The 25,562-nt window shown below is 46.0% G+C and overlaps 1 protein-coding gene across 2 annotated transcripts in view; it reads right to left on the reverse strand.

Annotated features, from left to right (window-relative positions):
- Positions 1–25,562, reverse strand: part of CD164 (CD164 molecule) — a 240,899-nt gene that overhangs the window by 149,634 nt on the left and 65,703 nt on the right. For both annotated transcript variants that reach the window (XM_069235466.1, XM_069235465.1), the window contains exon 4: positions 3,213–3,275. In XM_069235466.1, the coding sequence (XP_069091567.1) occupies positions 3,213–3,275 (63 nt within the window). The remainder of the gene's footprint in view (positions 1–3,212; positions 3,276–25,562) is intronic.

The following is a 25,562-nucleotide window of genomic DNA, read 5'->3' on the forward strand; positions in this document are numbered from 1 at the left end:
CCCTATATCAGGTGTGCATAATTATTAGGCAACTTCCTTTCCTTTGGCAAAATGGGTCAAAAGAAGGACTTGACAGGCTCAGAAAAGTCAAAAATAGTGAGATATCTTGCAGAGGGATGCAGCACTCTTAAAATTGCAAAGCTTCTGAAGCGTGATCATCGAACAATCAAGCGTTTCATTCAAAATAGTCAACAGGGTCGCAAGAAGCGTGTGGAAAAACCAAGGCGCAAAATAACTGCCCATGAACTGAGAAAAGTCAAGCGTGCAGCTGCCACGATGCCACTTGCCACCAGTTTGGCCATATTTCAGAGCTGCAACATCACTGGAGTGCCCAAAAGCACAAGGTGTGCAATACTCAGAGACATGGCCAAGGTAAGAAAGGCTGAAAGACGACCACCACTGAACAAGACACACAAGCTGAAACGTCAAGACTGGGCCAAGAAATATCTCAAGACTGATTTTTCTAATGTTTTATGGACTGATGAAATGAGAGTGAGTCTTGATGGGCCAGATGGATGGGCCCGTGGCTGGATTGGTAAAGGGTAGAGAGCTCCAGTCCGACTCAGACGCCAGCAAGGTGGAGGTGGAGTACTGGTTTGGGCTGGTATCATCAAAGATGAGCTTGTGGGGCCTTTTCGGGTTGAGGATGGAGTCAAGCTCAACTCCCAGTCCTACTGCCAGTTCCCGGAAGACACCTTCTTCAAGCAGTGGTACAGGAAGAAGTCTGCATCCTTCAAGAAAAACATGATTTTCATGCAGGACAATGCTCCATCACACGCGTCCAAGTACTCCACAGCGTGGCTGGCAAGAAAGGGTATAAAAGAAGGAAATCTAATGACATGGCCTCCTTGTTCACCTGATCTGAACCCCATTGAGAACCTGTGGTCCATCATCAAATGTGAGATTTACAAGGAGGGAAAACAGTACACCTCTCTGAACAGTGTCTGGGAGGCTGTGGTTGCTGCTGCACGCAATGTTGATGGTGAACAGATCAAAACACTGACAGAATCCATGGATGGCAGGCTTTTGAGTGTCCTTGCAAAGAAAGGTGGCTATATTGGTCACTGATTTTTTTTTGTTTTGTTTTTGAATGTCAGAAATGTATATTTGTGAATGTTGAGATGTTATATTGGTTTCACTGGTAATAATAAATAATTGAAATGGGTATATATTTTTTTTTGTTGAGTTGCCTAATAATTATGCACAGTAATAGTCACCTGCACACACAGATATCCCCCTAACATAGCTAAAACTAAAAACAAACTAAAAACTACTTCCAAAAATATTCAGCTTTGATATTAATGAGTTTTTTGGGTTCATTGAGAACATGGTTGTTGTTCAATAATAAAATTAATCCTCAAAAATACAACTTGTCTAATAATTCTGCACTCCCTGTAGTGGCAGACAATCGTCTTTCACAGATTCATGCTGTGACACTAAACAAGTGGCTTAAGGCCTTCTGCCACAGGACTACTTAACTAGTGCACAAAAGAAAAATGAAAACTTGTCCTTTACTCCCAAAAATAGGTCCTGGTACCAAGAGATAAGAATTCAATACTGTGTACAGGGACTTATCCCTAGGAGGTATCCTGCATTGAGCTGTACATTTGCAATGAAATAGGGATGGTGAATTAGGCTAAACCCACTTATCCTAGAGACACTAAAGGGTGAATCTTGCATATGAGCCTGTAGTGACTGGTACTGCAGTCGAAGAGTTTAAATAAAGGGAAGGAATTGATATGTACTAGTTACAAAGCAATTTGCAACTTTAAGTATAACAGATCTAACAGTCCACTTGCTCTTTGCTTCACTCATTACAGGAGAAGAGTATTATCGGCTTGCCTCCGTTCGTCCCATTTCCATTAAGCATCATCCTCTGACAACAGCACTTTTTTTCCCCACACTGAGAGGTAAGTATCATATCTTTGCTGTAGATAAGAAAACATTCACAAGTGGCTGGTGGGAGCAGATGCCCATGTACTATATCTACCATGTCTACCCTCTGCTGCTCTCACACCAGAACTGACAGGACTTAGTCCACATACTTCCCTTCTCCCACATAGGGTGCACCAGCTGCAGTTGGTAGGCCACTGCCTCCAGTGCACACTGGCTAACTGACAGAGGCAGAGTACAGCTTCAAGGCTTGTAACATCACCAACCAGCAAGGAGCACTCCAATCTAACTATGAATAGCAGCTCCGGGTATTGCTGCAGAAAAAGGATAAGTCATATCTGAAATACCAATGGTGACCGTGCTGATAACAACGGATGGGGCTGTCGGGGTTGACGCGGTTTTTGGTGGGCATCATCATTTTTTAGGTGCCATTAGTCATGATGCACACTGGCACATGCTGCAGCTAAAACTGTAGGAAGGACAACCCAAGCACAATGCACGTGCTGGGTGAGTGCCATTATGTTTCTTGTGTCAGCTCAATGTGTCACGTCACACAGCAAAACTGGGGCAGGTGGATGAAGTGCCACCTGCCACTGGGGTCAAGAAAGGCAGCAGAACTCGTAGTGATGGAAGATGCACAGAAATCTGTGGTCATCTCAGGCCTTCTCCAATAAATACTATTACTTGTCTGCTGCTTTGGATTAAGCTCAATACATTGCAATTTTTAGCGGTAGATAATGAAAATGGTCAAGTTATCAAAAAGGCCAATTGATAAATAGTAGTAGAAGTAACCAAACCATGTCAATACAATGAAATGTATGCAGTACAATCAAATGAGCCAAAACCATCCCCCTTAAAAATACATCTTCTCCACAAAAAAACAACTTAACAAGAAAACATGTTCTGGTAAGAAGGATTTAGTGCGAGTGTGTAAAGAGAAAACAAACCGATTATAAAAGAATCACCACTTATATCTGAACTTCCAACGGAGGATTAAGTGTACTATGGGTCATTGTACTTCAAGGTAGCAGTTGCCAAAGTTCAAGAGTAGGGTACAGAAAACGTGTTTTTTTTATCCTGAGGAAGAAGAGGCTCTTCTTTTGATCCCACCTGATATTTATGTTGCACACCGAGAACATGCCAAGAAACCATTGCAACGTTGTCAAAAACATAAGACCTTTTGTTTTCAAGTTGGTTATTCTTTTTGTAAAATTGGAAAACTGGTGTGTTAAAGCTGTCTGACGAGGATTAAATACATTAGAAGTGCAGAAAAGGCTTCTTTACATGTGTAATCACAGAAGGAAATATTTTCTTATTACCAGTTGTAGGAGTGGTTGGAGCCAAAACACTTGAGGTTTCAGAAGGGGCAGCAGATGAATTTACTGAAAAAAATAAGGTAATTTTCAGTGGACACAAAAGGGATTTAAAAAAAAAAACAACATAAGAAACGTAATCGGATGCAAATACATCACAAACTGTCAGTCAGACCGGTGCTACCCTGATTTATTACTAGGCAACAGTCACTGACACCAAAACGCACCTAGAAACATCAATAAGGTCCATCATGGTAAGAGGGCACCGAAATCCTTGCCCTCATCCAAAGCAAAACACAGCTAATGTCTTACTCCACTCTTACTCCTATGTACTCATTGTTATTTTAAACACAATCACGATAAAATACGGGAATGCTAATACCAGTACTTTCAGTCGTTGCACCCTCCCTTTAACAGCTGGTGCGAATTGCAGAAGGCAGCAGAAAGATCCCAAAAAGCCTCTCTAAAAATAGTGGCCCTTTATATACCAATCAACAATGACTACAGCACACAGAAACATGCATAGTTGTAGTCCAGGGTTTGCTATGAATGAGAGAGTAAGGACCACGAGCCCCGATTACCACAAGGGTATTATTTTCATACTGATACCACTCCCCGTTTAGGAAAACCTGATGGTGCACTGATTTCCATACATATTTAAACTTCATTTTAAACACGAACCATCAGCTTCTGTTTAATTCACTACCCATTTTAACATGCACGGTAATGCTCTCAAGTGGACTGACTCCTCCTTGACCAATACAAAGCCTGTGCAACTGATGTTCTCCTCAGGACCCAGAGGACGGTGGTTACACATGATTAGGCAATCGCCCCTTTTCTTTTCAATTATATCTAGAACCTCTAAGCAACATTCAGTTTTGCTGATGGCACCCAGATCCTCAGTCTTAAAAGGTAAGGTCCCAGGATCCTTATTATCTCCATGTTTAGAAGCTGCACAAGCCTGGATGACAATTTCTGTTTAAATTTAGTCCATCAAGAATTAAGTTTTGCTCGATTCTAATCGACTTCACAATTGTTGCTCGTTCACTAGGCTTGAACCCCAGTTGGCCTAATACGGCAGAAACCTTGACGCAATTATTGATTTGTTCCCGTTTCTTACATAACAAAGTTCTACAATAAATTCAGCTCCTATTGCTTGACACTTTTGTTAAGGGCTGTTTGATTTCTCTCGCTGCACAGTGAATCAAAAGAAAAAATGCATTTGTGAGATGCAGATAGATTCACAATACTGTATACAAAAGTCTTCCCAAAAAGAATATTGCCATATTGCAACACACTCAAGTTGAGGAAAAACCCTTTTAAATCTCCAAGTTCGACTGAGGTTCTTAAGCCCAATAACAGCTTCACTGAGTGTAAATAAACACATCGCCATTAAGTCTGCGTGCATGACACCAGGTTTTTCATGCAAGCAGTCCCGCTTACATATAGTTAACTCACCAAGTATGCCCTCTCGCCAAGTATATTCCTTGTCAAACACGAAGGTTATCTGATTAGCAGAGCAGTTAGTTCAGGAGCTCAGTTTTTAAACCACTCCCCCTTTGATTTTTTTTTAAAGAACTTTCTCACATAAAATTTATTAAGGAGTGGAAAACCAGGCTTTTTTCATCCTAATATTACCTGTGCCACACGGTCTTCAAGAAGAACTCAAGCACCAAGAGATCACTGCAAGGTGAGCATTCAAGATTCTAAGCTCTTAATAAAAACGGTTTCAAACCTTAAAATGCTTTTAGGAAGAAACACGCCTACATTCAGCATAACTTCAACCAAACCAAATGCACAGAACTTGCTTGGTCCAAACTCCGCCTTCTCTTGTTGATGCTCCTATAGCGGAATGCTTGCATAAAGCAGACACCGTGGCATGTGACGTAATACTCCAAGTTTGATGGGGTTTGTCCTCTACAAATAAATATAAAACTCTCTAAAATCTTATTTGATTAGGATATCCACTGTATGTTACGCATTTAGCCAAATAAGCACAGGGTCTAGACAATATAAAATGGAATTTAGTTAATGATTTCAGAATGTCAAAATACATCCAAATAACTAACTTTTTCCTTGTTGAAAACAATGTAGAGCATTTCAGAAGGAAGAGCCCGAAGCTTGCAGATTTCTCTGGCAAAGGTTCGTTGGTTCTTATTTCACATGCATTAGTGATTAAAGAACTAGTTATAAATCCCACTGAGGCACGTGATCCTTAACAATTTTCGAGACGTGAATAAATGTCGAAACTCTCTCACAATCTTTTTCAAAAGAAAAAGACACCAGAAGGCTTATTCGAGTTAAGCTGCAGTGGCAATGCTTACTGAATTCTGATACCTACAGTGGCTGAATGTGAAATAAATGCAAATGTTATACCAGGGTAATTTTCAAAGAAGTTAAAGCCCTCTCTAAGGCCCGAGATAAAATCTTACCCATTTTCTCTTGCACAGATTTTTTGCAGGCCTGTTCGTGGCTGCACATACAATGGCAACATTTTCTTCGGTCAAGCCCTCGTCTGGATAATAGTAGCCTATCAAATTCAGCAATGGAAGCGGAAAAGAATACATCACACCAACCAAATGTGTCTGTCAGAAATTGCAGGCCCCTTATAGGTTTTCTATAGTGAAAAATTATATGCATGCAGAATTCCCTAGTTTGTCATTAGAACACCTTGACTGATTCCCCACTCATGTGAGGCATGTGACTAAAGAAGTCGGTCTCCACATTTCTCGGTCCATAAAAATAGGAGGCTACTGTTAGAAAAGGGGTCTTCTAGCAGGCAGTCTGTTTACACCCTGTCCAAGTAGGGACCCTCTCTCTAGTCTGGGCAAGGGAAATACCCAGCTCAGATATCCCCTGCTCACCCCTTTGGTAGCTTGGCACGAGCAGTCAGGCTTAGCTCAGAAGCCAAGTGTAAAGCATCTGCCCATAACACACAGTAATGCATTGAAAACACTAGAAAGGGACACACCAGTTTTAGAAAAATAGCAAATATTTATCTGTGTAAAACAAAAACAAAATACAATAATAAAGGTATGAATTTTGCCAGAATAACTTAAAAATAAAGGTTCCTTTAAGTCGATAGCTCTGTCTGGTGCTATCACGGCCTCGTGAACAACAAAACCAAAAGTTCAAGCCGACCGGGGGTTGCGGGCCAGCTACGGTGTCGAAAAGACCCATAAACGGTACCTTGGAAATGTAGGGTTTTGTGATCCTCGCGATGAGATTGGAGTGTGGCGTTGCTGACATCGGTTCTGGAGGTCAGTGGGACTTTGAAGTCCCACACGATGCAGATTGAACTCTGGGCTGATGACGAAGTCAGAAGTGCTGGCGTTGATGGCGGCAGGACTGTGATGCGAAGCGGGACAATGAGATGTGCGATGCCAACAGGTCACGTGCCAGCAGCGGCTGTGTGATGACTTCCTGCGCGGTCGGTGAGACCAGGGCTGCAGTATGAAGCAGGGGAAGTGCGACGGTGCGTTGCCTCCAGGTCAAGCTGCAGGCATTGGCATCCTCATTGCTGAAGCGCTGTCATCGGTAGGCCCATGGTGGCGGTATGATGAGGGGCAGGCTCCGTGCGGCGGTCACAGAGAAGAAAGGGGTGTCTGTTGACGATGCTGGAGTCGATGTTGATGGTGTCGGTGGACCGGGGCTGCGGTGCGGGATGGTGCTTCGTGTACCTCACGAGTAGTGTCCTTAGGCCACGGTACAGGCAGCGCCATCAGTGTCAGCGTAGAGCAGCGGCAGCAGGGATACCAAGGCTGGGGCCCAGTCACAGTGCAAGCAGCGGCTCAGTGACTGTGTCAGGTGGCGGCGATGAGACCAGGGTTCCAGTGCAAAGCGGGGCACAGCTCTGTAGTGAATCCTAGTTTGTTTTAATGGGATAATAGGAGTTAGCTTAGCCTTTGGCTTGCAGACTCGTGCCCCCGTCACCTAGAGACTTAACCTACTTAGCTTGCTCTGTCTTAGCCCATTTAATATTTAATTCTTCTAAGATGGCTGCCTTGTTTAGAGTTAGGCCACTTGTTATGATTTGCATTATCAGTGTCACCGCGCTAAGGCGTCAAGATCAAGCACCAAAGACAAACAAACAGTAGGTCTTCACACTTGGGAATTTTCCCTCTCTATACTTTCGAGGGATTGTTTATATTAATTGTCATCCCAAGCATGTCTGTTATCTATTGTTTGGGAACACACCTACGTCAGGGGTCCTTGAAGATCTGTATAAATATATCGCACTTTAGAAAGATAATCAGAGGGATTCCGACCAGAGGGCATCGCCACCATCGCTGATATCGATGCTGCAGTCATCTTGACACTGACCCAGTCTTCGTGTCCCTGCGGAGTCTGAGATAGAGACCGCATTCCAAGGTAACGAGGACTGGGGGCTCCTCTCATGGACATGGCATTGGCAGATTAGGTTTACCAAATCCATCTCTCCTTTAGGTAGAAGGTTAGGCCTCTCACATTAGGATATTAGGGCATATTACATCTCAGATGTCTTTTTTTATGCATTGCAAGATGGTGGGGGTCTTTGTAATGACGACTCTCGTCTTCACAATTCTGTTTCTTGCATTATTCATTATCCTAATCATTGCAGCCCACGCAACTTATCTTATCACAAACTGCAGTTATGTTAAATAAAAACTATTGAAACTTCACTGCATCTATGTCATTGCCTCTGTTTGTATGAGACATGATATATCTGTGAGAAAGGGGTAATCTCCGTTTAACCACGACACTCCCTGAGATGTCTTATTCTCGAGTCCATGCGTAAAGGCTGCCACAAATCAATTTTTACTATTGTGTTTCTGGTGAGGTGCTGCTAGTGAGCCAGTGAGGTTGGGACAACAGTTGCAACTTGTTGTAGGAAAGGCGCAGTAGTCTACAAACAAAAGTACCGTCATCCTTTAACCAGCAGTCTTGCCTAGAGCAGGAGTCCAAACTACGACAGTCTTCGTGTCCCTGCGGAGTCTGAGATAGAGACTTCATTCCAAGGTAACAAGGGTTGGGGGCTCCTCTCATGGACATGGCATTGGCAGATTAGGTTTAACATACCCAGCTCTCCTTTAGGTAGGAGGTTAGGCCTATCATGATAGGGCATTAGGACATATTACACACTATCGGGGTTATTCTAACTTTGGAGGAGTGTTAATCCGTCCCAAAAGTGACGGTAAAGTGACGGATATACCACCAGCCGTATTACGAGTTCCATAGGATATAATGGACTCGTAATACGGCTGGTGGTAAATCCGTCACTTTTCCGTCACTTTTGGGACGGATTAACACCTCCTCCAAAGTTAGAATAACCCCCTATGTCTTTTCATGTTATTGCAAGATGGTGGGGGTCTTTGTAATAATGACTCTTGTCTTTACAATTCTGTTTCTTGCACTGTTCGGTTCTCTCTTGTCACAAAAAGGTCTACGTTTGGCTTGCACCAACAATGGAACAGGTTTTCCAGAGTTTGTTGGTTGAGCTCCCATTCGTGGCAGGTGGCATTAGACCTGCTTAATGAATCTGCGAGGACACTGGATATTCCTGGGACATGTTCTACTCTGAGCATTTTTTTATGTTGGAGCCCAATGAGAGATTTCCTGTGCTTGCTGAGATGGCGCTGGAGTGTGTGCTTCCCTTGGGGAGGAAAGAGTTTGGCGCCAGGGCGATTGCTTTCAGTTCTAGCAAGTTTATGTGCATTTTGATCTGTAGTAGGTTCCTTTGGTCGCTGACTGTTGGGTCTTGGAGAGGAGTGCACCATCCCTCCAGGGATGCGTCAGTTATTACATATTTGGGAATTTCTGCCAGAAATGATAGCACTTTGGATAGGTTTGATTGCCGCGTCCACCAAAGCATGGCTTGGATCATCGTTGAGGTAATTTGAATGACGTTGAACAATCCCTGTGTCTGCAACCATTGTTTGACCAGTTCCTCTTGTGTAGGTCCTCATGCGAAGGTGACAATTTGGAATGAGAGGAACCCAAAAGGAAAGCATTCCGAGGAATGATTTGTAGATTCGGACAAAAACAGACCTTTTTGTGCTTAAATTTTGTGCCAGCTGTTGAATTTTTGTTTGCCTGTCTTGCGGGGTGAAAGCCTCGTTTTAGACTGTATCCAGCAACGTTCCCAAGAAGTCAAAGAATGCCAGGGCACACTAAAGTAGTCCAAGAAGTAAATCCAAAATGGAGAAGAAATTTGAGACACTGTGTAGTGGTTGATAGAGGTTAATTCCTTGTAGACAATGGTACATATGTGAACAGCTGACACGTGTTTCGTCACATGGACTTTCTCAAGGCCAAGGCACAAATGTAGCTAATGATTGGAGAATAGTATTGGAATGTTCCGATTAACAAGATGGTTTGTGTTGTCATTCAAGGACTGTGTGCGCAGGACTATAGCCTGTAATGGCGGTTAGTTCAGAAAGTAGAGTCCCAGATATCATTCATGAGATATTAGTGCAGGGCAAGGTCATGATAAGCCTCTGAACACCGATCCATATCTTGAAATTGGATAAGGATAAGATTAAGGTTGTTGTAGGGGTTAGATGCGATTTGTGATCGCTGACCACAAGAGCTAGACTGTTGAATAGTTATGGACAGACTGTTGTGTCCTTTGCTGTTTGTTCAATATGTGCATGCCTTTATCAGCCTGTTGGCCAGGTAAGGAAATACCTGCACTCCTCTCGGTCTAAGATAGACTGCTACTGGAGCGAACATCTTGGTGAAAATGCCTGGTGCCGATTTCAGCCTGAATGGTAGCACCCTCACATGGTGGTTGCGGCTTCCTTAAATCGTAGACATTTTCAATGCTTTGGGTGGATTGGAACATGGAAGTATGCCGCCTGGAAGTCCAAGCCATCACATGATCCCCTTGGTTGAGAAGGTGTAGTACATCCTGAAGGGTAACCATGCAAAAGCACGTTTTAAAGATCTAAGATGGGGCTCCAATCTCCTGACTTTTTCCCAGATAAGGAAGAATCAAGAGTAAAAACTGATTCCCCCCTTAGTCTTCGGAACCACTTCTACTGGCCCTTTCTGCTGATATGCTTTCCCCTTCTTGCAGAATTTTTCGGGCTTCAAGTTTTGCTTCATCTGGTAAGAGGTCAATATATGTGGGGCTGTCCAACCACGTTTGTTATCATAACATCCTAGAATTGCCAGGGAGCTTGCCGCTCGGACAGTTGTGGCTGCCATGGAAGAGAACCGCTTTCCAATGAGTGATTATAGGAAGCGTCGTCAAAGCTCAAACTTGTGTGCTGAACAGAGCAGCGCATCAGTACAGCTGCATGTGCTCAACTGTGGAGAAAGAACTTCACAGACCCAACACAATGATATGCACAGCAGCATCACCTTACAAACTGTAGTGAAACCTCATATCATTCTCCAATTAACCCATTAGTGCACCAGTTTGTTCTGCACCTTATTGTACAAGAAAGGTCAGGTCACTTAATAGCCAATATGTGCAAGGAAGGAGTCTGGGAGAAGCAGCAGAGCGCGACCTGCCAAAGGAGAACAGGACAAGTACAGTGAAGGCTAGAGCCCCATCCTTTAGCAGAAGGATGAATTAATCACATTCATTTTAACGTGAAGAATGTAAATGGAGCAGTTTTTGAAGCATTCAGCTAGACACGAGTCAGTGCACTATGTGAATGGTCACCGAGACGTCGCCCACCAAAGAGAACTTTGGGTTTGCTACCAAAGAACACATGCTATGCTGAATGGTTTCTATTTGGTGTTAAATTGTATTGGACATTTTTGCTCATTAATGTTACAATTTTGAGCGAAGTAGTCAGGAAAATGTGTTTATTTTTGTTGTATACAATGTTATGTGCCATTTAAGCCCAAGGACCTGCAAGAATGTACAGTCCATGTTGTGCATGCGTGACACAGATTTATTGTCATTTACGTCCCTGGTCCTGTGGGAGTATGCAGTAGAGGGAGAGTGTTCCTAACCCTGCAAGTGTAGGCAGTAGAGGGTGAACGTGTAGTGCTAGCCCCACTGCTAAATTCACAAGATGCCCTGTTTTGGGATGAGTGTGGGTTTAAAGAAACCTGTGGCTAAATTCACAAGATCTCCTCTTTGTTTTTGGAAGAGTGCGGGTTAAAAACACACCAGTTGCCAAATTCACAAGATGCCTTTTTTGTTTTGGGATGGATATGGGTTGAAAGAGACCTGCTGCTATATTCACAGGATGCCCTGTTTTGGGATAAGTGTGGCTAGAAAGACTATTTGCTAAATTCATGAGGCTCTCTGTTGCAGCAAGATTGGATGAGGGCTGAAAGATACCCACATCAAACTTCTAGAACAAGGGTTAAAAGATATTTGCCTACTTCTATAGTGAGGGTTGAAAGGCACCCATTATTTTATGCACAAGATGCCCAGTTTTGGATTGAGTGAGGGTACAAGATACCCATTTTGTAGTTCATTTGATTGTTTCTGCCTGGTGAGTAATGGGTGGTGTGTTAAGGGTTCAGTGGCACCTGTATATGGGTGTGCTTTTGGTTTTGTATGGATGGGGGTTGGATGCAACCAATGTGTGAACATTTTGTAAGGTTTGAATAATTTTCAAACTTATCCATGCTAGAGTCTCATACCATTTCCTATTTGCATTACATTATTTTCTAAAGGAAGGCGATGTTACACGCTGATATGCTAGTGATGCATTCTGTGCAGACCTCCACTGTTCACTGCTCTGCTCAGCCTTGTGTGACGTCATGGAATGTTAGTGAGTGAAGAGTGGGCTGAGTAGAGATGATGCTGCTCCTGCTGGGGTTTCCTTATTAAGTAACTTGTAACCTTTCCTGTAACCTTTTAAATAAATCTATAACCTATATCCTACGTGAACAGGCTGCCCTACTCCTACTTACAAATCAAGGATCTTTGATTAAAACAAATACCTTTACCCACCCTAAAAATACCCTTACTAACCAAATATCCTCACCAGGGCCATACTGGGAACCCAAAAGTCCTGGCAAATTTTGTCAGACCAGCCTCCATAGGGTGCATAGTGAGCAAGCCTAACCACTACAATGGGGCTTTGGTGGGGGAAGTGGAATAGCAAAAGTGGTGCATTCTACAAGCCATTTTTCAATTTCTTATTCAATTGTATTTATTTTGAAAGCATTGTAAATGGTGACCTTACAGTGCACCAGGCTACGGCAATCTTTACTGGTGATTCCCTCACCATTATCCTCCAACACTCCTACTCATACCTCCATAGCCCTTCTCACAAATATTTTATTTGTTTTATAGCACCTTTCTTACCAGCATAGTATGTTGGAGCCCTTTACATCACACACACATACAGAGACAATGAAACATACGTGTGTAAATCAGTGTTCAGAAAATCTTACATAAGACAAAGGGATTACAAGATGTAGGAATCACATGCTATCCACATTTGTAGGCATTATTTCAATTCTGGAGAATCAAACTCGGGATTCAGAATTTAACACAGTGGCTAGGGGTCACTTTAATAACTTATTTCTATCCTAACAAACCCTTTTTTTTTTGTTTAGCAAAATTAGGCTAACCGAAGACTGAGGAAAAAAACATAAAACTTTCTAACCTGTTCCATGCAGTTTGCATGCAGCTCTTGGATGGCAGTTCATAGCTCACTGTGCTAGTGTACGATTGTAAGTTATGAATTGCACAGTAACAAAAGAATGTCTGTGAAAAAAGCAGCATTCCACCGAGCACTGCACATAAAATACTGGTATGTGATCTGATTAGTACATGTTTGCAGCAGGCATTTTAAACCTCTGCTTTACCTTGGATGAGTCAAAATTGCCTCTAAACTCCAACTTCTCTCCAGCAGGTACATTATTCACCAGAGTTATCCTAGCGCTTTTATTGTTGCCCGAAAACTGTTGGCTATAAAAGAAACTCTGCAATGCTTAAAAACCGACCGTCTAGTAACAAAAGCCGTCCCAACCCTTCCAACCTCTTGGGGAAACGCCTAGTACAGCCAGTCTGGCCTTGACTCCTGCTCACTCTAAACCCTAAAAATACTCTTACCACCCAAATGCTCTTACCCACCCTAAACCTTACCCTGGCCCACTCCTTATTTCTAAAAACACCTTTACCACCCAAATACATTTATCCATCCTAAAACCTAAAAATACCCTTTTCTGGAATATTTCTTTGTTGGCATCTTGCAAAGTATAGTAGCAAGTCACGTATTTGGCAAACAGCGTTTCAATATTGCTGTTCACTCAAAAACAATTATGGAACCACATTGTAATTACAGTACAGGGAAAAGCAGGGATAAAATATAAGAAATGACAACGCGCTGCATCATTAAACTAGCATAGTAATACAAGTCAAGCCATTACAACATGCACCAGCAGAGTAGCCAAAAACAATTTTTTTTTTTTTTTTTTTAACAGTAACAAACAGTTGGTAACGTCTGACTGGTGCCACAAAGGCAGCGGTGGAGGCATGGGTATGTCATAATGTAGGCAGTCTACAAGATACTAACACCAGGTTATCAAGTTGTAGAAGGAGGAGCGAGGACAGTAAAATAATTTATTTAGAAGCCCTCAGCAAAGCAGGGGGGGGAGGAGGCACGGTCCCCTTTATTACCACAACCAGGGTCCTTAATTCCATGCTGCCTGACAGAGCGGATTAGGGAGCTGTTGAGTCCAATTTGTCAAACAGTTTGAGTACATATATTTCCCACAGTCTGGCAGCCCTTTCATCTCCCCAACACTGTTGATCACATATCATAGCATCTGGGTCGGCCACTGCCCACTTATGAACCACTCAGAGCCAACAAGCAATTGTGGATGGCTGCACGGCTTTCAAAGCCATTACAATAAAGTACTTAAACAGAGCCAAGTCAACCAGTTTCATATAGCATTGGAGAGTTTCATTCGGTTTGTTACACCCAACAAGCACAGAAGGGGGATCAGGGGACAGTCACTGTTCCATTACATATACCCACACCTGCGCTAATGGCAGGCATTGCCACACCATAATGATAAAGGTGTCTTCGGGGTGGCGGCATCGCACACAGACCAGAGGCACCCCTGAAAACATCCTGTGCAGCCAGAGTGGTGTTAGATAGGTTTGATGTAGGTAAATGAACTGTGTAAATTTAAGGAGGGCATTGAGGGATGCTCATGTGCCATCCCCACCCACTGCTTGTCGGTTAGTGCTGCACCCAAACTGTCCTCCCATTGGACACTGAACAGCACCCATTCCTCTCCCGCAGCCTGAAGCGCAGTATAAAGCACCATGATGGCCCTTCTACCCAACCCATGTGAGAGGAAGCACTGTAGCCCAAACTGAAATCTTGGCTTGTCTCGTCGCACCGTCCACAAATTTCTCATTGCTAGTTTCCGCACATTGTAGGCCAAAAAGAGGCCAGCTCTTAGCCCAAAAATGTCCTGCATATCATGTAAGGAGTGTAGAGTGCCCTCGTTATAGAAATCCCCAAGTTCAGACACTTCTGTCACTTTCCATGGGCCTGTATCATGTGCAGTCAGTAGGCTTCTCACTGAGGGTATACTCCACAGTGCCAGCTGCAGAATTTATGGAACTCGTCCGTGCTTAGGCTGGATGCATCTGCTCCAGCAGACCTTAGCTACTCGTGCTAGTCTGCCTAGCCCTCAAGTCGGTCGTCCAAGCAACAGCAGCCAGTCCAAAACACCAATTTCACCCAGTGCTGCCTGAATTGACCTACTTTCTCCCATCATGTCTTCCACCAGCCACCGCATGGGCCACTGCAGCTGCGCTGCCGCAAAGTACAGCTTGAGAGCGGGTGCCCCAAGGCTGTCCTTTATTAGTGGTCACTGAAGCCGGTGGATCGACACCAGTTTCCAAGAGCCGCCCCATATACAGTCAGATTCCAACCCTCGCAGCTCATTAAAAAAGGATCTAGTTGGCATTACTAGTATCGTCGCAAAAACGTATAGAAGCTGTCGGAGAACATGCATCTTGGCAATAGATAAGTGTCCCATGTGTGACAGGGGAAAGAGCATCCAAAAGGTTAAGGACTGACGTGTCAATGGCAGGGCCCAGCATTATTGCCATCTAAGAGATCCCTATCTTTGTGATATATACTCACCCCACGTACCTAAAGGTTTCGTAATGCTAGGGAAGCCAATCAAGCTCCAGAGCTTCCCAATCGTTCCACTCCACCCTATGCTGGGGAAGATCCCCAGTTAACTTTAAAGCCCATTAAATCGCCAAATAGGTCTAGTAAGTCAGAGAGCTGGCAGTGTGCCTTCATGATCTCGAATCTACACACAGTATGTCATCAGCATAGAAGGACAGTGTGTCAATCCGTATCTACCGATATGCCCTTGTCAGGTTCTGACTCGTAGCAGAGCAGCGAGGGGCTCCATGGTCCATGCAAAAATTATGGGTGAGGTGGAGCATCCCTGTCGGGCATTTCTTCCTATGTTGAATTGGTGCGTTATCCGATGCCCAGTTCGCACCCTTGCTGCTCTGTGTAGAGCAACTTAACCTAGCTCAGAATCTCAGAATCCAACCCCATAGCTTCCAGCAACAGCAGCAACTATGAACAACCAAGTGTATCGAATGCATTCTTGAAATCTCAGGAAACCGCCACGGGGAGGTCAGCAGCCCCTTCCAAGGCACCCATAATGTGACACAACCACTGAGTGTTAAAGTAGGTCGCTCGCTGCGGAATAATTCCGCACTAATCCACATGAACCAGCAAGCGCTGCATAGGGAGCAAAATATTAAGCCAGGTGCTTGCCAATGTTCAACATTGATAACAGGCAATAAGAGCCCTCCACAAGGTGAACCCTGCCAGGATTAGGTAGTACTACTAATAGGGCCTCTCCCATGGAATCAGGCAGTGTACCCCGGTGGTGGGTTCTCGGCAGACCTCAAGCAACTTAGGGGCGAGGGGAGCTCTAATTGTTGCATGTTGCTCCAATTCCTATTCCTATTACTGCAAAGGTACCAGGCGAGAGAGAGAGAGACACCTTGCGCCTTGAGCCGCCTGCCTCCCCCATGCTCTGTGGGGAGGGAGAGGGGGGAAAGAGTGCAGCTCCTCACAGTAGTTAACAAAATCCCCATTATTGTAAATCTGGGTGTTCACTAGATGGCTAGTGGAGTCACAAATCGCACCTATCAATGTACAGGGAACTTCAAAGCCACGCCAGCACACCCCCAGGTTTGTCCCCCATCTGCATGCTGGCGGGCCTGCAAAGCTTTATAGTCAATATCGGATCATTTCAATTCGTCACAATATTGACAATTGAATTCTATTAGGCATGGTCAGGCCTCAATCACTGTCAGTACTTCAATTTCAGTGCGCCTCAGGCACAACTCTAGCTCGGACACACCACGGAGAAGGGACGATCTCACACCCAAAGACGTTTTTATGCAATGGCCAAGCATGACCACTTTCCTGTTATCACATTCCAGTCCCCGAAACCCCAACAATCCCTCTTTCTCTGCAAAGTACTGTGTGAGGTGTGTACAAATGGTGTTCCTGTAGACCACACCGTGGAGAGCCTGAGACTGTAGCCTCCACATTGGTATCAAAGCCAAGGTCCCACCCCACCAAAAAATAACCTTGAGTAAGCTGCCCACTATAGTCCAGCCCAAATATTCAGAGCGGTACACCAGAACACCAGAATTCTGCCTTGCAGAAGATATAGTCCAATCTAGTGCGTACCTGCTGTCTCGGAGCACAGTAGGAGTACCCAGTTTCCCCAGGGTGACCCAATCAGGAGACACCAAGTAAATGAGACATCACAGTCCACGCTTAAACTGTTTAGTCCCCTTTATGCCACGTGTACCCGGGAGAGGAGGAAGGAAGCGCTCCATGATAGTGCAAAGTATGCAGTTGAAGCCCCTCCTCCAAAATCCCCGGGGCCTGGCGGTCCAGCAGCATGATCAGAGACAAAGTGTGAATGAACTCACCATGGCGTGTGTTGGGCGCATATAAGGACAGCACCGAGAAGGGGCGACCATCTAGGGTTCCCTCAAGCATCTCACAGTGGCCACCTTAATCTCTCACCACCCTACTTTTCACGAAGGGTAACCCCGGAACAACCCAGATCAGTATCCCTCAAACAAATGTAGAATACAGAGTCCCAAATATCTGCCCACTACAGCATCTACTGACCTTCTCAAGCTTCGTGTTGGTGAGGTGTGTCTCTTGGAGGCATGCAATGCGGATATGGCGACACCTGAGGTTGCATATACTCTATGCCGCCTCACAGGAGTCACCATGCATCAGATGTTCCAAGTTACCACATTTAATGTGGTGGCCATAATGACAGAACTATTCTGTGACCAGGGACCTCCAGGCAGCCCGTCCCCAGTACCCACTCCCACCCCGACCTTCCTCCCAGTGCTCCCACTCCCACCCAATCAGAGTAAAAACACAAAACTGTATCATATTAACAACTCTGCTATTCCGGTCTTGGATGGTAACAGACATTGTGTCACAAAGCCTGAAACAACACAAAAAGCTTGTAATACATGCCTTCAATGTGAAAATGTCCATTCGGAAGTCTTGTGAGGGGTGGGCCTGGCCCTGTGGATAGCAAATCCACAATAGCCCAGTGGTCCATACCTGTGCCCAGCCATGTGGCTCATGGAATGGGAGCCCATTGCCCCCCGCCTCCCCCCCAACCCATATCACCGGCAAAGAGACAACATGGTGACCTTCAAGTCTCCTTCCACCCAGTTTCAGCATGCAGTTTCTCTTCATTCTTACCATCAGGGAGGTATCATGGATTAAGCATCTCCCTGCGAGGTGATGCCTCCAATGTGAGCAGACAGCCACCTCTGGAATTCACTGGGCTGTGAGCCCCAGATAAATTTTCGGGGACAGCACCTGAAACCTGCTGGTGTTGAGAGTGGAGGCCTAGCTGCCCAACTGCCTGTTCCTTAGTGGGGCAGGATCTCAGTTTTTGCGCTCGCGGCGGCCCTTAGATTTTCCCCTCTGACCATCACCAGAAGCCTACGCTGATTCCAGTACCCCTTTAGAGTGCAGCCATGTCCAGGACTCCTCTTGGGATGGGACGAAGTGGGTTATGCCCGCATCTACAACTGAGAGCATGGCTGGAAAGAGCAGTGCAAATGATAGTCCCAAGGTGTGCAGCTGTGCCTTGATTGCCCCAACAGTGCTTCCACACCTCTGAACCTCCGCTGTGTAGTCTGAGGTTAAACTATAGTAGTACTAATGTCTCTCCCCAACCTCCACCGGCCGGGACACACTTTCGATGCACAGGCACCCAGCACTCTGCCGGTCCCAGTTGCAGTCAGGAGCATTTTATTTGTCCGTGCTGTAGGCCTCCATCTGAAGCCTCTCCCTGCATGAGGTGGCCTCAGGGACACCACCACCAGGGGCCGAGGGAGCTGCCCTGCTGCTGGGGCACCCACTCTCCCTCTTATGGGTGCCTTGGGTCAAACAGCTGCAAGCTCAGTCTTCTTCCCATAATCCTACTGGTGTGTCTCGCACGGTGGGGCTTTACCAGCCCCATTGGCTGCTCTGTGTCAGATGTCATAGGCCACATTGTCACCACCTATCTCCTCAATGTTTCTTGTCCATCCGGCGAGGAAGCTCCGGCCCACCGAGAGGCACCCCCAAGAAGGAGGTCTCAGACTGGTGGAATCAACCAGCTCACAAACACCAGGATAAGTGTAGCTGGGCCCAGATTGTGACAGAGCCTTAGCACGAAGCAACCATTCACGGTGCCATTTTGGCCACGCCTCCTTAAACATACCCTTACCCACCACCCTAAACCCTAAAAATACCCTTACCACACAAATAACCTTACCCACCCTAAGAATACACTTACCAACCCCTAAATCCCCAAAACACCCTTACCCTAAAATACTTATTTGATACATATTTACTATTTTGTTGTAAAGGCATACCTGGTAAAGGCATATGCGTGGTAAAGGCATATGCGTGGTAATGACACTTGGTAAAGACTGCACTGTAAATTATGTTTCCCCTTTGGTGCATGTGGTGCCAAAAGACTGCCTCTTTAAAGGCTTTAAAACAATAGGTGACAAGTTTGGCTATATGTGTTATTTCCACTCATCTCACAGTCTGGTAGTTGGTGTACATCAGTGTACATTTCCTCTGGTCTTTCAGGTAATCTTGTTTCGACATCAAAAAGGTACTCTACTAAAACTTTTTTTCTTAGCATCAGCACGTATTTCCTTTAAGCCAGAGACTTCTTTTCCATTTTGAGATTTTTCAGTACCAGAGTACAAAACTGATCCCATTTTTAGGGCTGGCCTTTCACACATGTGCAGTTCTTCTGAGGTCACCCGTCTTTCTTGTATCGTAACTGTCTGGGCAGATCAGTCATCAGTACTCTTGTCCACGAGTGTGAAGTGTATTTGACCCTCCTTAAACACCAGTTTTGCCCTCGGCAATGTGGGTTTGAGTGGAGATTCTGAAGAGTACTGTACTTTAGGGTCTGAGCCTTTTTGTCACGTCAGTGATCAACTACTTTCCTGAACATCCCCATGTATAATACCAAACAGTTCAATCACTGCCATCCATGCCTCATACGGGCCAGGGGAGTGGGGGTGGGATGTTAACTATTCTTCCTTAACCCCTTGATGCAGAGGATGGCTGGGAGCTGTCCTCCACCACGGGGCTCAGAGCCGTCCTCACACACGAGTCAGGACAGGAAAACTCTCTAGTGCGGGCACTGGAGGGATTCCCTGCTGCAAAAACAGTGTTGGGGGGCTTCCCCACCTCCAGACGCTGTTTTTGGGTGCTGATGTCAATTTCTGTGAAAACGAAAACGAAATGAGCCAATCGGCTCATTTCACTTTTTCTGCTTCAGTGCTCATGTTGCTATCTCAGCACCCCGAGCACCAATCCAGACGTGAGAGGTATCATTGGAAAGGGGAGCATCTCCCTAAAAGGGCAATCCTCAAGCAGGAATCCACTCCACTAGACACCAGGGAGGGGAAGCGGCCCCTTGGCAAGGGCTCTTGCTCCCCTATAATTATTTAGGCAGAATTCAGGTTTTTTGGCCCTCCCCCAGGAGGGGGGATAGACAGCCTACCAGGACAGGACACCAGGGATTTTTATTTATTTAATTAGTGTAGGCGTGGGGCGGGCCATGATGGAACCACCTACCCCCAAAAACACAAAAAAAAAGTCAGTTGGTGGGCAGATGGGGGCAATTAGGGGCAGGGTGGGGGCTGTCCAGAATGGGCATGCCACCACCCCCAAAACGGGCAGTCTTTCTGCTGTCTGGTTAACACAGGGGTTGACACTACCTTTGTCTGTCAGTGGAGGCATGCAATTTTATTAAACATTCGTAGTCATCAGTTTGTCACTGTAGAGATGCAGTATCAATTGGAGGCTAAGAAATAGCTAACTTCCATGTATTTATTTCCACCGTTCTGCAAACAACCTCATCCGACCTTCCAGGCTAGGTCTTCTCTGTGTGAAAATAACAACTCATTACTTTATAGAGGGGGTAAAGCCTCTGTGTTTATTACTTTGAAATTGGTGACTGCATTGAGCAAATCTTTTAACCTCACTTTTTCCACAAAATCGATCTAGTTTCTTACTTTCAATAACTGGGGTGGACAAATGGGATAAGCTTTATTCTCCAATCATTTGAGATATGCTACAATAAGGAGTTATATATGACATGATCGGGTTTGAGCCACAGATTATCAACCTGCTCCAAATATTTCTACCTGAAAGAAGACTTCTTCTTCCATCTGGATCAGATAGGTTTGTGCATCTCCTGCCATAATCCCATAATAGGATCCCATGAGGAACAGGGTCAAGACTGATTTGCATATGGCTGGGTCCAAACTGGGGTGGCATGGCGAGCAAAAGAATGATGGATTAAACCCAGATCGGTGAGTGTTTGACTATGTTCAGTATTCCGTCCATCACTTGTTGTTTTTGCTTTGTCCCCCTAAGTGGGAAGGGTATGCCCAGACGTGGGTCCCGTGCTTCCCATGCCACTGGATTCAAGCTAGCCTGGCTGATGAGGGGTGAAACCCCGAAACCGGTCCCAGGATGCTTGTTTCCGGTCCAGTGAGGACCTGGCTTGGCAGTTCGGGCTGGACTGTTCCCATGAGGAACAGGGTCAAGACTGATTTGCATATGGCTGGGTCCAAACTGGGGTGGCATGGTGAGCAAAAGAATGATGGATTAAACCCAGATCTGTGACTGGGGGTGAGTGTTTGACTATGTTCAGCATTCCGTCCATCACTTGTTGTTTTTGCATAATCCCATAATATGGCAAGACTTCATTTTGAGGTGAAGATCGCAGGGCATACATTTCATGCTCTTTCACTGGAGAGCAGGTTTGGAAATCTGCAAAAAAAAAAAATCTATCTTCCCAGTCAGGTATGACTTAACTGCATAGCATAAGCATATGTGTTCAACAGCTGATTCCTTGCTGTGGTGCAACAATTGTAGGTGCTGGACTGTGGCAATTATGGGTTTCTTCCTCCTCGTGTATTCGACTCTTCTGGCTAGGACACCTAGGTGTAGTATGAGCTCAGCCCTCTGGGCCTCTTTTGACACTAAGGAGTTTGTTCCAGTTCCGCAACAAAGTACTGTGTTCCTTCGATTGATTCATGTGTTGCGTACCACGGAAAGGCTGACTTGGTCTTTTCAACTTTTATTATTGTGGAATGAAAATTTTCACTCTTGTTCTTCAATTATCTATCTGAATAGGATAGCATACACTTGGATAGTTTTAGCAAAGAAAAAATGTTTTGGAAGCAGCCCTGGTGAGTCAAACAAGGTGATTCCTGGTTGGAGTTCCCATTCGAATCTGAAATTTGCTCGACCTGTGCTAATTCCAACTGAACTCTGTATTTCAGATATCATTTTTGGTAACGAAGACGTGTGATGCTGGCTTTGAAATAGGAAAAGCTGCACAGGCACTTTTAATAGGCTTACTGACTTAGCAGGTCTTAAGGCCCAGCCTCTAGTGGGGAAATGACTCTGCAGGCTTATAATACAGCTCATTTTAAGGCACCTTCTTGTATTATAAGTTGAAAGAGTGCTGTATACAAGTTTTAGCACATACAGTATGGGATCGTTTTTATAATCTTTGTGCACTTTTATGGCAATACAATAAAGGATACTTTTGCATGTTTACTTTGTCTGGACGTATGTGTATTGATTTTATAGTTTACACTTTTTTTAATTAACTATGCTAATAAACAACTTGACACTCTTGTGCTTCAATTAGCTATCTCAATGAGATATCATACACTTAGATAGTTTTAGCAAAGAAATATTTTTTTGGACGCAGCCTTGGTGGGTCAAACTATGTGATTCCTGGTTGGACTCCTCGTCAGAATCTGAAATTTACTCTACCTGTGCTAATTCAAGTGAACTTTGTATTTCGGATGTGATTTTTGTTTAAAAAGACTTGTAATGCTGGCTTGGAAATAGAAAATATTGGTTTCTAGCTTTGAAATGTAAGCATTATTGAAAACGGGACAACAGGGAATTAAATGCCCATAAATACATTTTTCCTTTTTTTTTAGGGTTTTCAAATTAAAAGAAGTGCAAGCACTACAACCAGAGTTGTTGGGAATCCATAAGAGAGACGCTAATCCAACTCTGAATCTAGCCACCAATACAGACATTTGCACTTTAAACAGAACTCAAATGTCATTTTTGACAATAATGGGGACAAAAATGTAAACAGCATGGAAGAAATAACTTCTCAATTCAGCACCATTCCATACAAGCTTGATTGCTGACATTAGAACTGAATACCAGACAATACACCAAACCTCTGTCCCAAAGTAGCATGTCTTCAAATGTTGTCCAGTGCCTGTTCTTTCTTCCTTGGGCTTAAAATTGTGAAGTTTTAAGTTTAAAAAGTTGATTCACAGGGGGCGTGGGCGAGGCGTAAAAATGGCGGTTGCACTTTCATAGTGCTCCGGACCCCTCAGTCATCCGCCTCCAGCAAATACCTCATCCGATCCCATCACAGCGTTGGAAGGAATTTCAAACACCCCACTGTCCCCTGTAGCAAGTTAAAACAACCAAATATCGGCCCTAACCTGCCGGGGAAAAGAAACACACCGAGACGTGAAGGCCGCATCCAACATGGCGGACCGCGGATGAAGACACCCGGAGATCTCGTGCCACATGGTGCAGCGGCGGGCCAAAATTGCACGCCGACCATTCGTGGTGCCCTGAATAACCTGGGTAACGCACGGCCCCGAGGAGAGGGAGCGGAACATCTTGTGATGGGGGCCCGACCGCGGCCAGAGCAACGTGCAGTCCCAGGAAAGGTGAGGAGAGTGCCATACAGCAGAGAGTCGACTAACCTGGCGGGGCTGGTGGCGGGCTGCGGCCTGCGATACCTTCCTCTCTCCAGCCCCCCTCCCTTAGTGGCACCCGACCAAAGCAAGTCGGCGACACCCTTGTGGCGCACCTGGTGCGCCGAGCAGAGGGGAGAAATTGGAACGCCGAGGAGTGGCGCACACCCAGAGATATCCCCTCGGAAGACGCTGGGTCCTGGCGGCGGCTCGGCGGAGCGCCAGAGGAAGAGCAGAGCATCGAGCGGTGGGACCCGATCACTACCGAAATGCTGTGCGGCCCCGGGAAAGAGGTGAGGAGCGCTGTACGGCAGAGAGCCGACTAACCTGACGGGGCAAGTTGCGGGCTACAGCCAGCGGTGTCTTCCTCTCGCCGGGGGAGACCGGAGCGCCGAGAAACAGCGGGACATCCCCTCAGAGGACACCGGGTCTTGGCGGCGACTCGGTGGGGCCCCGGGGGGCGCCGCACAGAGGAGGGCACGGAGAACTGGGCCACCGGCCCGGCGCCAAACTGTGGTCCACACTGACGTGGACAAAAGAGACTCCCTCGGGGCCCCCCAGTTGATGAAAACTCCATGGAAGCTCCAAAAGAAAATGCCCTGTAAATAAGAGCCCACCATCCAACACTGCACCAAGAACTACAGCGCTGCGGGACAAGAAGCGGTCCCCTGGTGTGTGTTCCCCCTCGCCTACAATCCTCCAGAGGGGGCGTCCGGGCCAGGGTGATGTCCCCGGGCGGGGAGGCGACGATTGGCCCCCCTTCTGCCTCCAGGGGTGAACCTAAAACCCAAGACCCTTGACTGCCTCATAATGGAGGCCTGAGAGCCGCTGCTGTCCCCTGGGAACCCGGAGCTGCCTAGAGGCTTACCAGACACAAACAGACACCAAAGAACTGGTTGCCAAACCGAAATACTCTGGATCTAATAACTGTGACCACTGACCCCACCGGGCTGCAACACTCCATCAACACTCAAGGTCTGGTGGGACCGGACTCTCTTTAATACCACCATGGGTAAAGTCAAATCAACGCAGCAAACAACTGCACAGACGCGCATGGACCAATTCACCAGGGGAACCACCAGGACCTGGGCCGAGGACCGTGCGCCAGGCTGAAATGGCGACCCACAAACAACATCTGAAGATCTAGCGACAATACTCCAGGTGATCCAGACATCCCAGGCGGCCGTTGAATCCAAAATAGGGGAGGTCAGGGTAGGCGTAGCGTTGATCCAGCAGGACCTCCGGAATGCCACGGCCCGACTCACAGAAGCTGAATCCAGGATCTCCACAGTGGAAGATGAAGTGACCGCTCTCAAGACCCAAGTCGCCGCTCTGACTGCTCGCACCTGCATCGGAGAGCTGAAGATGCTGAGAACAGATCCAGACGCAACAACCGCCGCGTAGTAGGCCTTCCTGAAAATACAGCAGAATCCTCGCTGGCCCAATACCTGGAGGACTGGATCCGCTCCTGGATGCCAACTGATCGCCTTACGCCGTGGTTCGCGATCAAACGAGCCCACAGGGTGTTGCAGTCAAGGCCCCCCTCCCCCCCCCCCCCCTGGATCTCCACCCAGATCAGTGATAATCCGCCTTTTTAACTTTAAAGACCAAGATGCAGTGCTACAAGAAGCACGCGTGAAAAGTGGCCTCACATGCAATGGAACAAAAGTTCTCTTCCCAGACTACACAAGAGAAGTTCAACAACAAAGACGCTCTTTCACTGAAGTGAAACAAAAACTAAGAGCTATGGAGATTCAATATAGTCTTTTGTTTCCAGCGAGACTCTGTGTAGTCTACAAAAACAAAACTCACTTCTCTGACCACCCAACTTCAGCCTGGACCTGGCTGACAGAGGAAATCCCAATGGGTCGCTACACAAATGGAGCCGGATCCCAGCAGGGGTCGCGGCCAGAACGTCAGGGGAACCAGCGGTCTGAACGATGCTGTCGCACGCGCTCAAGAAAGCGCAGGACATCGGGGGAACCCTCCCTCTTGGGGCCGCTGCCGAGGGCTCGCCAGACGGACTCACAAAGCCCGATCTCCGACCAAGAGGCCGGACACACAGAGAGAGACTCAAACGC

This window comes from Pleurodeles waltl, chromosome 5 (genome assembly GCF_031143425.1).
Source record: "Pleurodeles waltl isolate 20211129_DDA chromosome 5, aPleWal1.hap1.20221129, whole genome shotgun sequence".
In the NCBI taxonomy this organism is placed as follows: Eukaryota; Metazoa; Chordata; class Amphibia; order Caudata; family Salamandridae; genus Pleurodeles; species Pleurodeles waltl.